Source organism: Syngnathus scovelli, chromosome 18 (genome assembly GCF_024217435.2).
Source record: "Syngnathus scovelli strain Florida chromosome 18, RoL_Ssco_1.2, whole genome shotgun sequence".
In the NCBI taxonomy this organism is placed as follows: Eukaryota; Metazoa; Chordata; class Actinopteri; order Syngnathiformes; family Syngnathidae; genus Syngnathus; species Syngnathus scovelli.
This window is the reverse complement of record NC_090864.1, coordinates 4,628,125-4,649,232: the sequence shown is the minus strand read 5'-3', so window position 1 is coordinate 4,649,232 and position 21,108 is coordinate 4,628,125. Positions and strand designations below refer to the sequence as shown.

Genomic DNA, 21,108 nt, shown 5'->3' with positions numbered 1-21,108 from the left:
GTGTGTGATTTAAAAAGAGGAAATGGTGAAAGACAAAAAATGTAATACCAAAATGTCCACTTTTTAGTCAACAAGAAGTTTTCTTTTTATTCTTCCAAAAACAACTTGCAACGGCCATGTATCAAAAAGTGGAAAAAGAGCACGAAAAGCCTTTACAAAAAACTCCAGTCTTGCCCTTCCCTCCCCTTTTCCCGAGAAAACAAAACGGCTGTCGCGACAGAATTGTAAACAGTTTGGAAAAACAAAAACAGTCTTACAGCACTTGTCAACAGCGAGGGGGCGGGAACAAACATCTGCGATCGATTTTCACGGGAGGGTTTTGCACCGTGGAATGTGGTCATTATCTTCATTATCATCAAGATGAGTTTGGTCACTTAGCTTGTCGCTTGTGCATAGTCGTAAGGCATCTGTACAGCGGGTGTGTGAGCGAAAGAGTGTGTGTGCGAGTGTTTGCGAGTGTGTCCGAGTGTGTGTGTGGCCCTTTAAGACAGAGGATCCTCATCCTCCGTTTTCTTTAATGACGAAACCCTGAGAGGCTCAGAGCGGAAGAGTTCAATGTGTGTGTATTGTATGGCTTTTGCTGTTTTGTGCTTCCCCCAAAAAATATGAGTGTGTGTGTGTAAGTGTGTGGCTTTGTGCTACCAAACAAAAGTGTATGTGTAAGTGTGTATGCGTGTATGGCTTCAACTGCTTTGCGTGAGTGTGTGATAGTCGTGTGACCAAGTGTGTGTTTGAGTATGGCTTCAACTGCTTTGTGCTATGAAGACAAAAAAAACATGTGCAGGAGTTGTGCTTCCAATAGTGAGAGTTTGCGTGTGAAGTGGAGAAGACAACAGTCTGGGTTGGTCGAGAGGCAGCAAACGACTGGGCCTGTCACTTTTGGAGGAAGAATCAATAGCAACGTGACCCCACGCAAGGGTGCGTGTGAATACTCGGCATCAAATGGCACTACGTCTTGTCTTCTGGAGCGACAAATAAATTAAAAAAAAGAAAAAATTTAAAAAAAAAAAGAAGGGAAATTACAGCAGGCGCCAAATGAGGTATCTACGTATTGCTCTACGTCCAATAACAAATCAAATTAAATAAATTAAATTAAATCAGTGGTTTAGCGAGAAGAAAGATCAAACTTTATGGGATCAAGGCGCTCCCCCCAGTGTGTGCGTGCGTGTGTGTGTGTGTCAAGAGGCGTCAGGATACTCCCCTTCCCTGAGGTTTGTCTTTGGAGAGGCATGCGCTAGTGGTGGTGTCGGTGGTGGGTCCGGGCTCGGGCTTTGTTCTCGGCTGCCCCAGCTGGCCTTGTTGAGGCCCATGTGGCCCAGCATGGTTTGGGACAGACGCGTGTCAGAGAAGCGGGACCACTCGGTGAACAGCGGCTCGGCCACGTACGTCATGAAGCCTGGCGAGGACGCAAATGCTTATAATGCCGGATGTCATCGGCCGGTAGACGCGTGTTGCTCACCGATTTGAATGTTGCCCATTGTGTTATTGGCCCGGTCACAAAGCGGACTGACTTCCAGTTTGTGTTTCTTCTCAACGTCGCCTGCGTGAGGGAAATTTACAGTTCAAGGAAACGGCAAAGATGCAACAAAAATGGATGTCATCTTTCAAAGTGTGCCGTGGACCTTGTTGGAAGAACTCCTCGGTGACTTTCTTGCTCCACTGTTTGCTCAGCTCCCACGGCCGGCACGGGTTGCAGATGTCAGCGCACTTCAGAGCCATCTGCCAAAGGAAAGTCATTCATTTAAAAGAGCTTCACGATTAGCGGAACATTCAGAGGAACCGAGGAGCACCTGAAGCACAAAGTGTCTGTGGCTGGCGTTGCTCAAGCACAGGTTGTTCTGGTCCAAGTGCAGACGGAACCGAGACAGGTAGTCATTCTGTCTGCTGATGTCCGTGGCCAGGATCAACGAGCCCAGGTCCCTCTCCAGGCTCAGGCTGAGGCGCACACACACAGATGAGCGTTGACGATGATGTCACGGTCAGACGTTGACATGAGCAGACCTGTCTTCGGCAGGCAGGTGGGAGAGGAGCCCCGTCTCTCGGAGCAGGCCCACAGCAGACTTCCAGTGGTGATTTTCCAGAACTGAGGTATTCTGTGGACAACCAAATGTTAAATTAAAAGGAAAACAATTTTTGGGATCAGTCATCACCTTGTAGAGTGAAGCCAGATAGTGGTCAGTCTTAATGAGGAAGGGTTGGTTGACTCCAGGGTGGTCCAGATCATGAGTGGCGGCGGCCAGCAAGCCCAGCAAGATGTCGTATGATGTCAGAGACTTGGACAGCTGCGCTCAACATACGCTAACGTTAAGACAATAAAAAAAGGAATGCTAGCGGTGCTACAAATGTGCATCAAGCCTCACCGCGGGTTCCCGCAGGTAGCAGTACATGGCCTGCGTGACGTCGGCGGCGTGCACGGCGTTGTGGTAAGGGTTGCGGGCGTGATAGTCCTCCTGGACCAGGACCAGAAAGCGCCACAACCGAACCACGTCCAGTCGGAACAGCTCCACCAGGCCGTATTGATCCAGCAGGTGGAATGTCAGCGTGATCAGGCTGTTTCCTACAAAGATATTTGAAGGTGATGGGAGCGTGTCAAAATGTTGCACTGCCGCTAAGCAACCTGTAGATGACGCCATTGAGACATACACTATGCTTGTGACGTTTTTTTTTTTTTTTTTTTTTTTTTCTACATACCGTTGGTCAACCTGTCAAAGAGGAAAATGTCAAAATTCCAGTTGCCCACTTTCTCCAGCATGCACTGCAAAACAAGACAAGCGCAGATTAGATTTTTTTGGTTATCAAAAAACTGGAGTTATTCGATGAATGGATTCAGGCCTCTTGCCAACTTTGAGTGAGTATCGTGTGTGGATCTTACGCGGGCCTGTCCACTGTAGTCCTCGTCGAGGATGGGGAGTGGGATCTGCTGGGCTAGCCCCCGGAGCAGGCGGGACGAGTGAAGGTACCTCTGGAGGCTGAGCAACCGGCGCACCCTTCTCTCGGGGGCCGAGCACACTGCCACTTCTGACTCGCTGCCCAGGCGTGCTGTGCGCGCGCACACAAAAAATGATGCTTAACAAGTTACAAGGAATGTTAGTTTTTTTTTTTCTTTTTTGGATGCGCAAGCTTGTCACATGACTTCCACACTCAGCTCAGTGCTGACGAAGCCGCCCACCAGTAAGCCTTTTTGTCTGGCTACGCACAAGCAGACCTGCTTTGTCAGTGTTCTCTCTCGCTCTCTCTCGCTCGCTCTCTCTCTCTGACACACACACACTCACACACACAAAAGCAGCACAACTGAATAAACTGCGACCACAAGCTGGAAACACAGCAGCATGAGACGCACAAACACACACAATGCGTCTGTGTTGTGATGTCATTGACAAGGTGTTGTTCGGGGGGGGGGGGACACACAGTTTTGGGTTTATGTGAGGTAGTGTCCGAAGAGGAGGGGCGGCGGCGGACGCGACGAAGGCCAATCGTACTCACTGTGAAGGTTTCGGAAGTCGATGCACAGATATGTATAGGAGGTTCGTCGTTCCGGTTCAAATCCAACCTGACTTCTCACTCTCACATCTCCTGGAAGAAATTTGCACTTATTTCCTCAAGGCTCATGCAATTACAGCACGTTTGTGTGGGTGCTTGGGGGGGGGGGGGGTTAGTGTTAATTTGTAATTGAAGACGAGGGAGGGGTATGTTCGGCATCAGGCAAACAACACAGAGGAACAGAAGTAGTGGACGGACAAGGAGCTTGGCATGCAATGTCATCACAACACAGAACCTGTCAAGGTGGTCCTCAGCCTGACTTTTTGGCCAGCTGTGCTTCACCACAATAACGGCAGCCAAACATGCCGAATCATTCCAAAGGGGTGTCATAGAATGCAGTGTGTGTTTCCAGCATGACACTTGTAATTGCATTTAAATTCTCGCACCAACACACACGCGCACCCACACACACACACACAACACCGCACAAAAAACTATGTTTCAAAACCTGACAAGGCCATTCAGGCTTCAAGTCGCCATTTACAATCTTTATAAGAAATTGGTCAGAGACTTTACGATCAAATTTGAACTACGTACACAAGATGCTAAATCACCAAACATTGGAGTTTTCATCGATGTTCATGGACCTCAATGAGTAGAACCACAAAATGAAAGACTCAAAACCCACCGCCAAAATGTCACAGGAAGTCGGCCATTTTAGTTTGAGGCAGCCATTTTGGATCATTTTGTCCACTTCCCTTAAAGATGAACTAATGCGAGATTTTAATAGATTTAAACCATAAAGGCGACGGAACGGTGATGGAATCCTTCATCACCCCCCTAGTGGCGAATTCTGCCAGATTTTAGCACTTGACAATATTGTTGGAAGCAGTCATCATGATGGAACGCGCTTCTAATCCGCAGCGTCGCACGTGCACGTCATAAAACGATTCACATGGCCCGAGGCGACACATTCATGCGTGCGTGAATCCGTCAGCATGTGCTCGGCCGGAGCACGTGCGCGCACTTGACGCCGTGATTAGCGCACGTTTGGAGAGTCACAGGGTCCGCGGTGCATTAAGGGTGGGAGATCGGATGTAGGTCATGTCATTCTCAGCCGAGGCGGCACGACACCAGGCTGCGTGAGCATGCGGGGACAGAGCGCAGATGTTTTTGCGCCCATGACGTCGGACGCGGCCTTGTGAAAGGATTAAAAAGGGGCCGGAAAAAATAAAAGCTAAAATACACACGACAGCTGTCAACATCAACAACTGGAAGCCAGTCAGACTTGAGTGTGCGTCTTCTTACTATATTATTCGAAAGAAAATTTTTGGGGTTCAACTCCACCTTTCATAGACGACGCTCATTGAATTGCGATGCATGACGGACTGCATGTCGAGGAAACACTTACCTAGCATACGAATGTAAAGCGCCGTCTGGTCCGAGCTGTCGTACGAGATGGCCCCGCGTCTCTGCGTAAACACACATAAACAAGAGATAATGGGGAAGAGTTGTAAAGTGACACTTTATAAAGTTTACGGCGTAATGACTGGTGCGAGTGATACGATGGCTCTCATCTTACCAATGTGCGCGTGTGTGTGTGTAGGGGTGTGTGTACATAAACACTGATAAACGTGTCGCAACCTCCTATCTGCCGATATCGCTCGCACGATGCTATTATCAGTTGGCAGACCAAACATGAGGTGCGTGTCAGCTGTGTACACACACATATAAACACACACACACGACATTATTCCATGGAAATGTAGATTATAAAATGATATTGACAGCTTCTTCCGTGTCACAGCTGAAAAGAAAAAGAGTCGCCGCGCTCCCGTTGACCTTGTCACCGGAACACGCCACCCGACACGGACGGCCTGCCAAGTCGCATGTGCAGCGCGGCTCAGCAGGGGTAGAAAGCGGCTGAGTCACGAGCGCACTCCGACGTAACCGTGCCGAGCGAGCGTGTATTTGCTCTGTCAACACAGACCTGCTGTGGGGATTGGGGGGGTCGATAACGTGTGCGCCGCACGTCTCTGTGCTCTCGACACGTCCCGGACACTCGTCTGAGATGACTCCCTCGCCTCTAGGGCTTGAGTTTCCACTTCTCCATAAGCCAGCATGTTCTTACCCAAAGTCTCTTCCACACACGCCCATATATACAGTACGCGTCCTCTGAGGTCATATCGCCAGTCAATACAAAGCTAATATTTCACCAGCGAGCAAACAGTTCGAAACAAGGTTGGGTCATCCGCAAAAAAGCTGTATTTTAGTGTCAACAGGCCGCAGTGTTTACACACCGCGTCGGCCCTCAGTGTGAACCGTATAGATTGTGTTGAAGCGTGCTCTGACTACACAATGTGTGTTTACTTATTAGATTTTTTTTTTCCCCCACCGTTGGCAAGGTATAACAAAAATTAATGGACCTGAGGTCAAATCGGGTCACGTTAACTGGGACGCGATTTAGCTGTAGGTAAGCGTGCGTGAAAATATGATGCTTTGAAGTCAGGTGGGCATTTTGAAAGGCGGGTATGCAAAACAGAGCACATCACTGTGCTGCTGTTTGGACAAGGCGGTAGGTACTGAGGCTCTACTTCTAATCGTGCTAACACAAAGGTGTGGCTCCATTGGAGGTACTCTAACTAACTTGTAGTGGCCGATTCGGCCGGAGTTTGTTTTGTTCTCTCTGCCCACCCCCTCCCTGGCTGGGGAGGGGGTTAGGTGGCGCAAAAGCTGATAGCGGCTAGCTGGATTCTCAGGGACCAATTCAAGATGAGGAAACTGCAGCTCAACCTCCTTGAAGACACTGCCAGGACAATCGAGGGCACCTCCGACATCCATTTTTTTCATTGATTTTCATATTATGTATTACTTGTGCCCTCTCTGCATCCATTACAACCTGGTGATCCTGAAAGGGGGATCCTTCCATCTGTGGTCCCTTCTCAAGGTTTCTCATTTTCCCCTGGCAGCGGTTTTTTGAGTTTTTCCTTGCCCTTTTGGGAGCTTAAGATCAGGGGATGCTTTGAGAATAATTGTCAATTTTTGGCGATGTGAAGCCCTTTGAGACTGTGATTTAGGGCTATACAAATAAACTTGACTTGACTTGACTTGACTATCTGCGATGTCATCGAAAAGTGCAGCGTTGCTAAATGTGAGAACCTTTATGGGTGGTTAAATGCGCTTGGTGAATACTACAAAAATACGAGCGATTCTCGTGTGCCTTTCCACTTTGTTTGTCATCACAAGCATTTGCCCGACAGCCTCTGGCGTGGAACAAGGCGGGATTAACAATTCTCTCCATCTGCTGGGCCAGTGACCTCCTTCCACTTGGAATGAGTAGGGGGGGGGCGTCAAATGGAAAACATAATTCGCCGGACTACACTGGAATGAGGTCATTATAAATATCGCCGCGTCCCGACGCCGATCGATTCGGTGACGGCAAGCAAGCCTTACTTCCGCATCGTGTTCCCTTTGCTTTAAACGATGATTTTTCGATTCTCTCAGTTTAATGTGTCCAAGGGATTTCAACAGTTTCAGGTAAAGGTCTGGGGTACGCGTGGGACATTTCGCCATTTAGATGCCAGACTCGCTTTTGGTGATAATAGAATCTGTCGAATCGGCCTAACCAGTCGTGGAATGACGATGCGTGCCGATCGGCACGATTAAAAAATCTTTTAGAAAATGTTCTACATTTGTCGAACATCTGGCGTCGCAGACGTTTGGTCTGCGTTGGAAGGAGTCTCGAGGAGGGCCTAATCTCCCTCGTATTGTTTGCAGCGCTCTCCTAACATAATAAGCGTGTCCATTGTCCGCCGTGCAATTCCATGAAAACCTCATTTAAACGTGGCTGTTTCTTATCTCGGCTCAGCGTCTCCGCCTGGGGTTACGCTACTCGGGTTTCTGAGGTCACGGACGTGGGGAGGGGTCGGGGTCACGTGGTGTACGAATTTCACCCAAGGGGGGCTTCGCGCTTAGCTAATGTCTGACTGCTGCAGTTTAACCGAGGCCAACATTATCCCCAAGACACGAATTAAAACGACCTCGCTGCACTGGAGTGTAACTCATTCGGGTGGTTCTGTTAAGTATCTGCCAGAGAGATCTTTAAAAAAAATAAAATAAAATAAAAAAATAAAAACTAACACAATATGCGAGTTAGGATCAGTCTGTATTCCGTCCTACACAAGCCAAGCAAATTACTCACAGAGTTGACAGGCAATCATGAAATCCAAACAGAACTCGGATCTCTGAATACAAGTACGACATGTTAACCACAAACTAAGCGTGCTGCCAGAACACCAATTTATGGTTGATGTATTACAAAATGGAGGCCGGGCTCTTGTGGCAAAGGCCAATATCAGATTAGCGAATTGCTCCACCATCACAACTGCTCGGTAGCCTTTGCGAACAAACATCCTGTCATCACAACATTGCGACACAATGCCTTCCGACGCCTTTTCACTGCCAGTCGACCGTTACGATGCCCTGTTACGGAATTTTAACACTTCCCTCAAAAGGACAGGTGCTTCTCACAGTGAGTCAACAACGGCGGTCCTTCCTTTGACAGATAGCGAAACCAGTAAAGCAGTTGAAGTCACATTCATAAGCAAGAAAGCTTATGACCTCTTGTAGCACATTCCACAAACTCAGTGCTAAGCTTGAACTGAGGGTCGATTCGGACCACGCCGGTGTCTGTTTTACACGCGCACGCGCACGCACACGCACACGCACACGCACACACACACACACACACACACACACAAAAAAGGCTCGGCTGGAACCTACTTGTCGTTAGAGTGTTTTACGAGATCGACTCGCTGAGTTTCTGAGAGACCGCTGCTGGCTGGAAAGGAGGCCAATTGGTCCCCGTGCGCGAGATAAGGAGCGACCCATCTGCAACCTCTTTATTTTATATTAAACCGGTGCCATAAACTGCCTTTCATGTGGGCTTTTTACAAACCGTCTACAAAGGCAAAGTCGACTCACAATCATCCCCAGACTCTAATTGCTTCCCTGGGTCAACTTTGTCTTAGGAGGCCCGGTGACTATTTGGGGAGGGGGGTTAAATCCGCACCAAAAAAGGTAAATAAATACACTTGTGTCAGTCAGATCGACGTCGATACGCGGAGTCGCGTTCTCGACTGCACTCGACACGGCGGTTCAAAAACAGAACGGTCATGTGATAAGAGGGGGGCCCCTCGCAGAGGAAAACACAACAAGAAAGGAGGCCAGTGTCTTGCGTCCAAATGAAGGCAGGATGCAAGGGTTCGCTCCCGTTTGTTTACCAAATACTACACGTTCCTGCTTGGTGACAAATTGCGGGACCATCTGCGGGGAATTTTCGCAGAAAACCTCCAGCCGGCAGTGCTAGGGTTAAAAAAAAAAAAAAAGCCAGCCTTTGAGGACGCTTGTGAAACACTTGGCTCCTTCAGCATTCTTACCACATCCTGAACCGACGTCAATGCGAGAGCCCTACGCAGATGCACGCAGCCTTATCGCTGCAGTTTAAATCAACAAAGTATCAACCCCCCCCCCCCCATCCCCACCCAGAGTGGCGGCTTATCATTTATGCGCACAGAACCGTCCATAGTGTGGCTTCGGCGTGCTGCTCTTACGCACGAGCTTATCGCTCGGTGTGTCTAAACATCTCTGATGAGGAGGAGTCAGCCTTAGGCCGGAGAACCAACGCAGCTCTGACGATGATGGCGGCAATGATTTGGCGGTACATACGCCAGATAGCCGAAGGGCGTTTTCATGGTCCGAGCAAGTGACCTCCATTATCTCCCAATGCCACGTATCATTATTATCTGATCACTGATCCTTCTATCCGGCTGTCACAGTGCATCATTTACAGCCCTGCTAGATCATAAATGTTTAATTACTGTATAAAGGTTGTAGCATTAGTGCAGTCATGCTAGCCAGCACAGAGCTTTTTTTTTTTTGGGGGGGGGGGGGGGTAGTGTGCCATGAAAGGCTCAAAGCGCTTCGAGTAATGTCAGCGCACTATTTCAGTAGCTGATGCAGCTCTTGGCATTCTGCCTACACCGCGCCTGCTAGTGGATACGCACACGGACCGGGTCGGGGCTTTAGCATTCCGTGTCGTACCGCGGGCTAGCTGAACTGAATTGGGGCGCTTGGCATGCTAATGAGAGCTTTTGTGTTTTCTGGAAGCCACACGGCGGTGAGACCGTCAAATGATCTGCTATCATCTACGAACGCGTGAGATGGAAAGCCCGTGACTCCTTGTGGCAAACTTGCAGTCCTTTCATTTCGCGCTCTGTTCCAAAAAATGATCAGCAGAACTTTTGCATTACCTCAAAGAATCAAAGGATAAATGAGGCCTTTTGTTATGCTGCGCGAAGCCGCCGCCGCCTCCTCCGCAGCATTTTTCCTTACAACCCGTTGCAAGCATTCCTTCAGAGCGACATATTTACCCGAGACTCGCTCGCGTCTTTAACCCGCCTTGGCCCCGTGTTTACAAAAAGGAATTGTCGTCATCAGCGGAGGCACGAAGAAGAAGAAGGTGGCGGTGGAGAGAGTCAGTAACAGAGAGCTTGTGTGTGAGTGGAACAAAATAGCCAAATGAGAGAGAGAAAAAAAAAGACTGAAGCGAGTCTTGGGCCATCTGCGAGTCTGGCGGCGGGCCAAACCACTGCCCACAGTGGCGAAGCACAAGCCCGACAGTTCTGGTTCCACCATGCCGGTCCGGCCCTGCTTCCACAAACAAGGGGCCAGCGGTACCGCGTGTAAAAAAACACATGGCCGCAAGAGCGCACACACACCTCTTGCGGTTTTAAATACGAGTCGGGGCGCGGGATATGTGGATCTGTGACAAAGGCAAATTGCTGAGCGTCGTAAACGCGACAATTTGTCACGGTAGACCTTGATCTAGTTTGCAACAGTGCAACCCGTTTTAGGATTTGGTAGCCCGAGGTAAGGTGCCCCAAAAATGCCATGACCACAAAGTTGCACAGCTGCATTCAGTTTGGGACAGGGCGGTTCCGACCGGTAACTTTACAATAGAACCATGTCTGGTACGAAAATGAACCAAACTGCCTGATGGAAATGAGACTCGGAATGAATTATTTTGGGTCCCTTGAACTGCCAACAGATTTTAACCTAACTGACGTTCTCCTGATGGATGACAGGCCGAGCCGATTGCTCCAAAGCACCGAGGGGGCCCGACAACAGTGAGGTCCATTGATAGCCTGGACTATAGATTTAAAGAAGCCCCCCCCCCTCCGTGACAGCGTGGCTAGCATCAAAGCGGACACAGATGGGTGCGTATGTAGGGCAGGGTCATACACAAAGCGATAATAGCCGGCTTGGGGCAAGGAGGGTTCTCCAGGGGTCAGGCGGTGACTTCATGCTTCATAAATGTGCCCGACAGTGAAACGCAGCGCTAAGCAGGAGTCGGCTCTTGAGTAAGCGAAGGGAAGTGAGCTGAACACGAAGAAAGAAAACCACTGAGAGAATTGTAAACATTGGCCCATGACTACTCTTGCCTTTGAAGCGCTTTATGGACCGTGCGTATTTTAGGAGCCATGAACACAACCAGCCTACTGACCCAAAATTCACTGAGTAGAACCCTTGGAAAGTTTGAAAAAAAGACTTAACTATAAAGAATTTTGGGCTACACCAATATTAAGTAAAACATAAGGGGGTTGCTTTTTTGGTTGTTCTGAAAGCACACCAAACATGCAAGCCTATCGGAAGCACATTTCCACCAGTGACAAAGCAGGAAGTTCAAACGTGACATGTCGTTTCTACCAATGTGTCAAAGGGATGTTGACATAAATAACAGCGCAGTGGTCTTGGCATGTTTCCGCTGGCAGATGTAGCAAAATGGCAAAACGAGACCTATATCTGCGACGAACACGCACGCATTTAAAAAAAAAGTGTGGTCAAAAAGCACAAAGCTAAAAAAATTGCAAGCGCCTCGATGGTATTGTGTCGGGCCGATAGCCCCCGGCAACCACCTGCGAGATTCCTTTGGTCCTATTTGTTAAACGTTGCTTTTTAAGACCTCTGGAATGAGTTCAAACAATCAAGGTGACTACACAATTACCAAAAAAATTCTAAAGAGAAAGTAGCAACATATGCTACTTTATGAGGCCTAGAGAACTAGAGCAACCATTTTGGGGGTGGCTACACACTATGAGTGAAAACTGTGGGGCTACACAAAGAATGGAAAGGGGGCATGCTAGTCTTCTACAACTGGCATCAGAGCTCAATGAGAGAGTTGGATGCTGATTTTTAACGCCTCTGGGATTAACTCAGCAATTTAGGGAGTGTGGGGAGCACAAAGGATTGACAATGAGTAGAAAACAGCATGTTTACCTGTGACAGCAGTCTGGATGCTGCTTTTTAAGACCTGAACGCAGCCATTTGAGGGTTGGCAACACAATATGTGAAATGCAGAGTGTGATTACCTGTGAAAGCTGTCTGGGGTCCGGGGCCCCAAAGAGCGAGGAACTGGAGCTGAAACTGATGGCTCCCCTGCGGCTCAGGACGTGCTTGGGAACCGGCCTGTCTAGAGGCAACACCGGTAGCTGATAGCATACTTCCATTGAATAGTCAGGGAGATAACAAAGAAATACTTGGAAAATATAGCAAGCAAAAAATGTCAATAATACGATCTTTTCTCCAAGTTGAAAGTGTTTCTGTTCATTGTGAGCCACTCTGGCACAACTTCCAAAGGGGGGAAAAACACCGTTTGCGCTCCTTTGGTGTCATAGTGATGGCAATCAAAACAAATATTACAACAACAAAAAAAACCTCAAGGAGAGCCTTTCCTTCTCGATCTGCTCAAATCCAGGCCTGAGGACCCACCAGACAATAAGACCTTGTCATTTTCGGGGTCTTTATGTAGACGCTTCCTCATTTTTTTGTTCTCCCCTTTTTCCTCCTGTCTCCTTCTCAAAGCAGAAACGAAGGTCCGCAGCTTTTTGGGCTCCGCATGTTAACGGGCAACAATCTCCCCCCAAAAAAAACCCTCACTTCCACCCCCCACCCCCCAACAAAAATGGAGCGTCGACGTTTCACATCGACATATCGCCGACGAAGGGAGAGCCCAACTCCTGGAGATGAGAGCTCGACAAGTCGCAGCGGCGTGGTGGTGCTGGTTATTGGGAGTGGAGGGGTCTTCTAATACCCCCACCACGGCCTCACTCGCTCGTTCCCGGTTCCGCAAGCGTTGAACAAGTAGCTGGCTCCTTTTAGACCACCAAAGTGGCAGAAGAGGAAGGGGGGAACCCCGACGTTCTCGTTTCTAGCTCGTTCGCCGCGTTCCGGGTGGCTGGTCAAAGCTTGTCATGGCCGTGGATACGTGAAATGATCACTCGTTAATATAATAGTGATCAAACAACCCACACGCAAGCTATTCCGTGCTAAAGACTCAAAAAACGATATTAACGGTCGCCCGGCTGCTGTTTCCTTAAAGGGCGACACCACCTGCCAGAGATGGTGCTGTTGTGGGGGAGCCACACGCACAAAAAAAGGGAAAACTAAAACGCCTTCGATTTACACGTGACCAATAGGAGAGAGGAGGTAGTTGTAAGCACCGCGACGATTGGTTGCTGTTTCCCATGCGGAATGAACACGGTACTCCTATTGGCTTTGTTCCCAAGACCTATTCCGAGTGGTGATTTTCTCAAGGGTATTCCTCCACACAACGGGGCTTGCCCTGTAGCGCTCTCCACAAACACACACGCACGCACACACACATCATTGCCTGTGATTACCTTCCTCTCATGACTCATACTACTCAGGAGCTCAGTAGTAGTGACTCAAGATATTGCAAATGTAAAGGCACACTCAGCAAATGTCGCTTTTTTTCATGGTGTGTTTATCTGGCATCCAAACAAACGATTGATTTTGCTGTGTGTGTTTGCTGCGTGCGTGTTTGATAAAGTGCAGCTGAATACACACACTGGATGAGTGGTTCTCATCCCCTCCCCGCTTCCCAAGATAAACACAGTAATGGAGCAGAATAAGGACATTTTATTTGGGGAGTTCCATGCAGTGTGGAGGATAGGGGGGGGGGGGGGGGGGGAATGGCTGTGTCATGGCAACAGTCAGGCTCCCGTGCCCAGTGGATAATCCCCCCTGCCCTCTCAATTTCTATGGCTTCCCCTTAGTAGTTCGTATACAACCTTAACCCCACACAAAGGCGACCCACATCATTTCCAGCCGTCAGAGACAATACGACCCATCTGAATACATTTTTACGACTTGCTGGGAAGGGAAATATGTGTTTTGAGTACATACATAGCGATAATTGAACCTGAGCGATTATCTTGTGGTGCGGGGTGTGTATGACTACTTTGGATCCGCTTGGAGGAAGTAGGCAGTCGGAATAACAGGCATAGCGGCTAATTGATAGTGAGGCAAGGGAGCTTATCTGGTCTGCCAGGTGAGCAGAGTACCTGTTGATTGCCCTCGAGGGGTGCGAGGAGAAAATCCCCTAAGGTCCCGCCGCTCCATCGACTGCTGTAATTGATTCAATCGTTACCTCGTGACGGTGCAACAAGTCATTTCACGTTGCCGGGTTGCAGTTCTGTACCATTGGACATGAGCGCATCACATCACATGAGCGCACATCATATATACTCAACTGCAGATGGGGGAGGCATCTATGATTTTTGGGATGCACTAATGAGTCTTATTGTTTAGACAAAACACCATTTACAATCTTTGTTATGATGAATCGGGGTTGTTTGGTTTACTTGTGGCAAAACTTTTAATCTGTAATTAACCTACGACTCTATTTTTTAAACAATAATTAATCAATTGGTAAAAATAACATTTTGCATACATTAAAATAATTCCAGGAAGTAAATAAAAATATACATATTTTGCATAACATGACAGTCAATTTCCCCCCCCCCCAAAAAAAAAAAAAACTTGAAATGCAATGCAACTGAGCTGGGTATGTTGCGCTATCTTGTGGCAAACTAGAGTAGAACAAAAAAGGTCACCCTTTTTTATCAACTTCTGGAAAGCTTTATTATACCCGAGAAAAATATATGATTAAAAACGGATCGATGAATTAATTAAAATAGCTTTATCCTCTGCGTAATAATCACCGATATGACACAGCACCCAGTGGCCAATGGAGGCACACCAGAAGAATCACCGCAATGTGTTGAACTGACGCATTAAATCATGATGCACATACAGATAATTAATTCTTAAAATTGTATCAAACTATATTTACTCTATTTTTTATAAATTACAATGGTATTGTTTTCCTAAAATGGGCTAAATATGTTTTGCTTTTTATCGTAGAGGCCGGAATGGATTTAGTAGTAGAGTAGGAACGTACCAGAACGTACAATCGTACAGAATATCGCGCCAGTAGATGGCACTAGTTGACTGTATTTCTCAGCGGGTGGGCTTTTGAAAGGAGATATGGGTGGATATGGGTGATATGTTAAAATGAACTCATCTTGATGCCATAAACTCATTACTGTTAATCACCATTTACATTCACGCAATTAAAAAAAAAAACGTTACAAAACATTCCTTCGAGCCGGATTTGAACCAGCGACCTAAGGATCTCCGTGTAGCCTCTACAGTCCTCCGCTCTACCAACTGAGCTATCGAAGGTCATGTGAAACGGTGGTGGAATAGCCGTCTTAAATAGGGCGACCAGAGACTAGCTGAACGACTCGTATATTAACGTAACAGCGGATCATTGTACAAGAAAAATGCAAATGCAAATCTGGAGACTGCTGTTAAATATTCTACAGACATTTACTTCCACTTTTCCTAACAGGAAATCAGCTAAAATGGTAGAACGATGTAATGTTTTCGATGTAATGTTCACGTGACTCGATATCGTCCTTTATGTTCACGTGACTCAATATCGTCCTTTATGGAGTGTCGTACTTGCAACTCTTCAAACGTGTTCTATTTGATAGCTAAACATTAATTACAGCAGACTTCGCAAATGAATCGCGTTAATTTTGGGGTTTAAAACTGGTAATGGGTCGTTATTAGATTTCAGCCAGATTGAGGGTAAAGCTAAAAGCAATCAAATGGGTTATGAAATCTGGAATGTGTGTACAGCAAAACACAACGTAGTTGACAACTTAGCCAAACATGATCAGAATGCATACTAACAATGCAGCTTTGTTTACCTTTTAGTTTTGATGTGGTGGGGCACTATTCAACTGTTGCTTCCACGTGGTCCTTGTCCTCGAGGGTTCTTTGCTCGAGATCGCCGCCCATTCCAACTGCCAAGACATGGGTACACAATCTCAGTGTGCTTGTTATTGTGTTTGGTGGTCATTATGTCAATTGGTGATAATACATTTAGCATTTTTGACAGACAGATTAACTTGGTGTTTTAATTTCAAACTTAATAGGTGGGCGGGTACTTTAAAGACCCAACTATTCATTAAGGCCAATTGAGTTCAAAGAACGTCAGCTGCCAACCTTTAGCATCATTACAGTGGTCATTTTTTTATGTGATTGCTGATGGCTAAAGCTAGAGGCACTACTCAAAGTTTTTACTGTGTAAATAAAGGGGAAGAGTGTTGGTAACCCGCAGCTGCCAGCCACTTCCCTTCTCAGTTTCAAATATGGGCATGGTATAAATGGCAGTGACGTGAGTGCAGTAGCTTCTAAAAACAGACGTGATACCAGCAGCAAGAGAGAGAGGCGCAACACACCCGGCCGGCCTTGTACTTTGGGGCCTAATGTTGTTTTCCTCAAACAATCTTTTCCTGACGTGAATCAGCTCTTGTTTTTGTGGAACCCGGAAGAGTAAGGAACACCATGGAGAACCTGGAAAAGCAGCTAATTTGCCCGATATGCCTGGAGATGTTTACAAAGCCTGTGGTCATCCTGCCCTGCCAGCACAACCTGTGCCGAAAATGCGCCAACGACGTCTTCCAGGTAAGAAAACAAGCCACTCGACAGCTATCTGTATTCGCCGTCATCCAATAAGACTATCTAGAGCACTGCTACTTGACGTTAGCACCTCAAGCTAACCTCGTGTCATTGAAACATTTGACATTTGTATGAACGTAAATAGCTCATGATGACATCTCAAAAGATACATCTTATCCATACAGACACCGATGTATTTAGTTTTGGCACAATTAGACCAGAAGACATTTGGACCCGATAACATCAAACCAATGTTTTAAGTAAGGCCATGGATGGGTAGTAGCTTGTGCTTTACTGCTGTCCTTGTTTTTTCCGACGTATACAGTGGAAACAAAAACAAAATTTTTGGGTAATGTAAAAATTAATTGAAAACTTTTGACGTCCAACAACTTCAGGCTTCCAACCCATACCTGCCGACCACCAGGAGCGGCTCGTTGGCGTCTGGCGGCCGCTTCCGGTGTCCGTCCTGTAGGCACGAGGTAGTCCTGGACCGCCACGGCGTCTACGGGCTGCAGCGGAACCTGTTGGTGGAGAATATCATCGACATGTTTAAGCAGGAATCCAGCAGGTTAGTTGGGAAATGACAGGAAATCAACATCCAAAGTGTCACGTAATAAAATCTTGAACTTATTTGAATAAGCATTTGCATTTTGCTCTGACGCCATTTTGCCCCTCGCATTCCACGCACGGCCAAAACCTGACGACCGATTCGTCAATACACTTCCTGCCATGCGAAACTGTGACATTATCAAAGTGACATCACTTTTCCCGTCGATAAAAACAGCGGCAGCACGCCGGTGCCCGAGCGCAAAGAGGCAGCGGCGCCCATGTGCGACGTTCACAAGGATGAGAAGATCAACATCTACTGCATCAGCCACAACGTGCCCACGTGCTCCATGTGCAAAGTGTTTGGCGCGCACAAGGACTGCGAGGTGCAGCCCATCAACAGCATCTACCAGACCAAGAAGGTGAGTTCACGCCTCCCCAAAAAATGACTAAGAAATACAAAATAAAAAAATAAAAACTAAACGAAGGGCTCAACTCACGCAGTCTGAGCTGAACGACGGCATCGCCATGATGCTGGGCAACAACGACAGGTTGCAGGGCATCATCGGTCAACTGGAGGAGGCCTGTCGCGCCATAGAGGTCAGTTTTCCCTCAGAGGGAAGGAAAAAAATGTCGCATACTATACACACCCTGTTTTTTCGTCTCACTGAAATTAATTTCCCACAATAAGGAGAACAGTCGTCGTCAGAAGAATCTGGTGTGCGAGAAGTTCGACCTGCTTTACACCATCCTGGAGGACAAGAAACGCGACATGAATCTCAAGGTGACGGCCGAGCAGGAGGAGAAGGTTAGCTACATCAGGAGCCTGACCAGGAAGTACGAAGACCACCTCGAGGAAAGCTGCAAGATCGTGGAGAAGGGGCTGGAGATCATGGGAGAGCAGGAGATGGCCGTCTTCCTGCAGGTCAGAAAACGAAATGGCCGCCGTGATCCCTTTTCACTGGTGACTGACTTTCATTTGGTTTCTCTCTTCCAGAACACAAAACCTCTCCTCAAACAGTAAGTACACCTGAAACACAAAAGTACTTGAATTTGGCCTTCACCTATGACCTTTACCCGTGAACACACACACATATGAAGTATAATGTAAGAAATCTGTTTTGCACTTAGACTAGCAGAAGCATGTAGCACGTCTCACCTGGACAAAGTAGAGCGAGGCTACGAGAACATGGATCACTTCACCGCCGACTTCCGGCGAGAGCGCGAGATGTTGGGCAGCATTGACTTCCTCCAAGGTGACGAGCACGTCGACGTCACATGACGTGGAACCTGTCTCTGACACCTCCCCCTCCTTCTACAGACGATGACGATGACGAGGATGAGGAAGAAGCGGCGGGCGTGGCGCAAGTGGAGCCGGCGGCGCCCCCGACCTCGGCGGCTAGCACACCCACTGTGTCTTCCGCACCGCCGCTTCCCGCCCCAACTCCGCAGACAAATCCCGTCCCCGCCGTGGCTAAGAGCATGGCCTCCACCTGAATCAGCCGGGAGAAAACACAATGACTGAACTTTTTGCCCCTGTGCTTTCTGTGCGCCTTTATCAATTATGTAACGTTTATCAATATTTTTACTACTTTAGCACAACACCCTTTTCCAAGGTACCAAGCTATGTACTATACAATTTTACTAAAAGGTACAGCAGTGCCTTAAGATACAAGTACAATTTGTAATCATGATTGAAACTCAAATTATGTGTGATTATGTGTTGTGTAACACAACAAATATCAAAGCAAGGGTAATGATATAATTAAATGGTATGTGAAGAAATAATTTCGGTCACACTTTTTGCTTCAATTCATTGGACATTTTGTGGCCACTTTTGAAGTGCACACTTTGGCCACATGGGGGCAGTATAATACAGATGTACAGCGAGAAAGTCCTCAGCACTAATATGAGTTGCAGAGGATAAAGAATACATGCCGTTGAGAATTTTTAGATAGTCTGTTTCCAAAAACTGTTTATTTCAGACGGGGAACACTTTTTTAGCACATGAATGTTTGGAAATTTTGGTGGTACTTTTTTTTGCAGACCAAAATTTTTTGGCCGCACCATTTCTCTCGGGCGCATTTGTGTTATAAATTCAATAAGCGTATATAAAGGACACAGTGCCATTCACTGAGGGCTGAGCCAAAAGTAGAATAAGGATGACTCACAGCCTTTTTGTTCAGTCTGCGGACAGTGTCGCTCAAGGATCAACACACACGCGCACCCACGTATTTAATTAACACCCTCATTACGACTTCGTTCAAGCTTCTTTTCACAGTAATTGCATCTAGAAAAAGGTGGGGCGTGGAAAAATATATGTGGGGGGGTGTAGAAAAATGTACGACACCGTTGCTAATGTTTTATTATTTTGGAAGAAAATTCACATGCGGTGTTATCCCACGACTTGGCTTATATATGAATCAATATCTGTGTAGGCAAGACTCAGGAAAGATGCACCTCTGCTTGCTTACATGGGTGCGTTTTTATTTTTTATTTTATTTTTTTAAATGATTAATATTACCCAGTTCGACAGCAGGATTTAGTGAGTGAGGTGTGGAGGTTTTATAAGATGATGTTTAAAAGCCATTTGAATATTATTTTACAGCTCACTATTAAATATGTAGAAATATTAAATGAAGTTATTTTAAGTTGTTTTTTATTAGCCACATTTTGACTTGCATCAATTTAGTACTACTGCAACTCTATATTTACTATTAAATACTGTATATGGGGATATTAGTGACAATGAAGCCTTTTAGGGGGATTTTTTTTCCAAGTACAGATTTCCACAGAGAAATGTAAAAACTGTGCTTTGAGTATTTTTTTTATTAGAAAATATATACGATATCTCCTGCACATGACTGCTTGCACATCAGTTTATTAACAAACCAATAATGTCATATATACAGAAAAAAGCAACTTTTTTTCTCTGATACAAAGTTTTTTGTCACATTTTAACATCCAGTTTGAGCTGTAAATCATAATGTGATAAAAGCAGCAAAATAAATACATAGTTTTTTTTAGGGTGGATTTGAGGGTCTTTGGTCTTCACTTCCCGAAAAGCTCCATCATTCTTCTGTTGTTCTGGGCTTGCTGGGCCAGCTGCTCCGCCCTGGACATCTCCATCATCTCCCGCAGTAGGTGGAAGGTGAGGTCCAGGGAGATGGGCGGGTCTTCGGACCGGCGGCCCCGCTCCACCGAGTCCCCCTCGTCGTCATTGCTGAAGCCGCCTCGAACGTTGCCCACTTTGCCTGGCAAAAGCCTCCGAATCAGCTGCAGCTGCAGCGCCCGGTTCAAGAGCCCACCGGCTCCGAGGGGGTACATGGACGAGGGGGGGAAAGAGTTCGAGTCGCCGTTGCCCAGCCGGATGAAATACTCCTCCCCGAGGCGCTCCAGGATGGGACCCGAAGGCGACCTGTGTTGCTGTTGGTGCTGCTGCTGCTGCTCCACCTGCTGGGAGTTTTGCGCACCCGGGAGGCGCAGGGCTCCACCGGGGCTCTCAATGGCCCGACATTCGCGACGCGGTAGGAAGGCAACGAGCAGAATCACGGTGGTAGCGAGTAAATTGAACTTCATGACAGGACGTGAGCACAAAATCTGGAGGAGGAAAGGGCAAGAAAGTCGTTTGGGTCGCTGCGTCATGCGCAATTACGCATCGTTTACGCGTTACTTTTGATGCGTTTCTTTTAGAAACATAATTTCCGTTCATTTATTTTAGGTGCTTATCTTTTGTCATTTCAAACTAACCTAATGCTAAATTCTCGTCATACCTTCGCTGTGTACAGGAGATCCAATGCGGTGCTGGTGCTTGTTGGTTGTCGGGTATGCTTGGCGCGACGCCCGCCGTCCTCTTTTATTTGTTCGTCCCCCCACGAGTGCAGTTGTGTAGTGTTGGTGGTGGTTACTTTTAAATGGGAAAGATGTGGTGAGTTGGACTGGTATATATAGTGCGCGACTCGATTGAGTCTGCGCGACTATCGCCGTGGCTGCAACGTGAATGGACGCCCCCAACCCCCCCACCCACCCTTTCTCACTCACCATCCCTGACAAAGTGCTTTAGTTTAGACGGGATGACTCATGAAGGTGTGTGTGTGTGTGTGTGTGCGTGCGTGTGTGTGTGTGTGTGTGCGCGTGCGTGTGTGTGTGTGTGTGTGTGCGTGCGTGCGTGTGTGTGTGTGTGTGCGT

General features: G+C 47.2%; 3 protein-coding genes and 1 non-coding gene across 12 annotated transcripts; 1 reads left to right on the top strand and 3 right to left on the bottom strand.

Moving 5' to 3' along the window:
• Positions 1-55: 55 nt before the first annotated feature.
• On the bottom strand, positions 56-12,971 carry pde7a (phosphodiesterase 7A). 9 transcript variants are annotated; one of them, XM_049748544.2, is made up of 12 exons: positions 11,910-12,971; positions 4,892-4,952; positions 3,484-3,573; positions 2,873-3,039; positions 2,692-2,755; positions 2,361-2,557; positions 2,151-2,282; positions 2,002-2,093; positions 1,791-1,935; positions 1,623-1,719; positions 1,460-1,540; positions 56-1,396 (listed from the first exon to the last, which is right to left on the bottom strand). In XM_049748544.2, exons 1-12 carry the CDS (start codon positions 12,045-12,047, stop codon positions 1,179-1,181), a joined length of 1,482 nt encoding a protein of 493 aa, XP_049604501.1. In that variant the 5' UTR covers positions 12,048-12,971; the 3' UTR covers positions 56-1,178. The 9 variants fall into 9 exon arrangements, with proteins under 9 accessions (XP_049604501.1, XP_049604502.1, XP_049604507.1 ...); XM_049748545.2 differs by having other exon boundaries at positions 3,484-3,570; XM_049748550.2 differs by lacking the exon at positions 11,910-12,971 and adding an exon at positions 9,792-11,888.
• Positions 12,972-15,001: 2,030 nt separating this feature from the next.
• Positions 15,002-15,087, bottom strand: trnay-gua (transfer RNA tyrosine (anticodon GUA)). The gene is given in 2 exon segments: positions 15,002-15,037; positions 15,051-15,087. It is a non-coding gene; the product is annotated as a tRNA-Tyr (tRNA).
• Positions 15,088-15,926: 839 nt separating this feature from the next.
• Positions 15,927-18,708, top strand: trim55b (tripartite motif containing 55b). The gene is made up of 8 exons (XM_049749273.2): positions 15,927-16,380; positions 16,770-16,942; positions 17,159-17,342; positions 17,425-17,520; positions 17,612-17,845; positions 17,918-17,940; positions 18,052-18,176; positions 18,242-18,708. Exons 1-8 carry the CDS (start codon positions 16,261-16,263, stop codon positions 18,415-18,417), a joined length of 1,131 nt encoding a protein of 376 aa, XP_049605230.1. The 5' UTR covers positions 15,927-16,260; the 3' UTR covers positions 18,418-18,708.
• A 1,077-nt stretch (positions 18,709-19,785) lies between these two features.
• Positions 19,786-20,852, bottom strand: crhb (corticotropin releasing hormone b). The gene is made up of 2 exons (XM_049749274.1): positions 20,694-20,852; positions 19,786-20,520 (listed from the first exon to the last, which is right to left on the bottom strand). Exon 2 carries the CDS (start codon positions 20,497-20,499, stop codon positions 19,972-19,974), a length of 528 nt encoding a protein of 175 aa, XP_049605231.1. The 5' UTR covers positions 20,500-20,520; positions 20,694-20,852; the 3' UTR covers positions 19,786-19,971.
• Between the last annotated feature and the right edge of the window lie 256 nt (positions 20,853-21,108).

Coding starts and splice junctions, on each gene's coding strand:
- crhb (XM_049749274.1), bottom strand. CDS start 20,499: ATGAAGTTCAATTTACTCGCTACCACCGTGATTCTGCTCGTTGCCTTC.
- pde7a (XM_049748544.2), bottom strand. CDS start 12,047: ATGGAAGTATGCTATCAGCTACCGGTGTTGCCTCTAGACAGGCCGGTT. Junction 2,094..2,150: donor ATCTGGCTTCACTCTACAAG/GTGATGACTGAT, acceptor GGTTGTCCACAG/AATACCTCAGTTCTGGAAAA. Junction 1,397..1,459: donor AATGGGCAACATTCAAATCG/GTGAGCAACACG, acceptor CGTCCTCGCCAG/GCTTCATGACGTACGTGGCC.
- trim55b (XM_049749273.2), top strand. CDS start 16,261: ATGGAGAACCTGGAAAAGCAGCTAATTTGCCCGATATGCCTGGAGATG. Junction 17,343..17,424: donor GCATCTACCAGACCAAGAAG/GTGAGTTCACGC, acceptor CAACTCACGCAG/TCTGAGCTGAACGACGGCAT. Junction 17,941..18,051: donor ACAAAACCTCTCCTCAAACA/GTAAGTACACCT, acceptor TTTTGCACTTAG/ACTAGCAGAAGCATGTAGCA.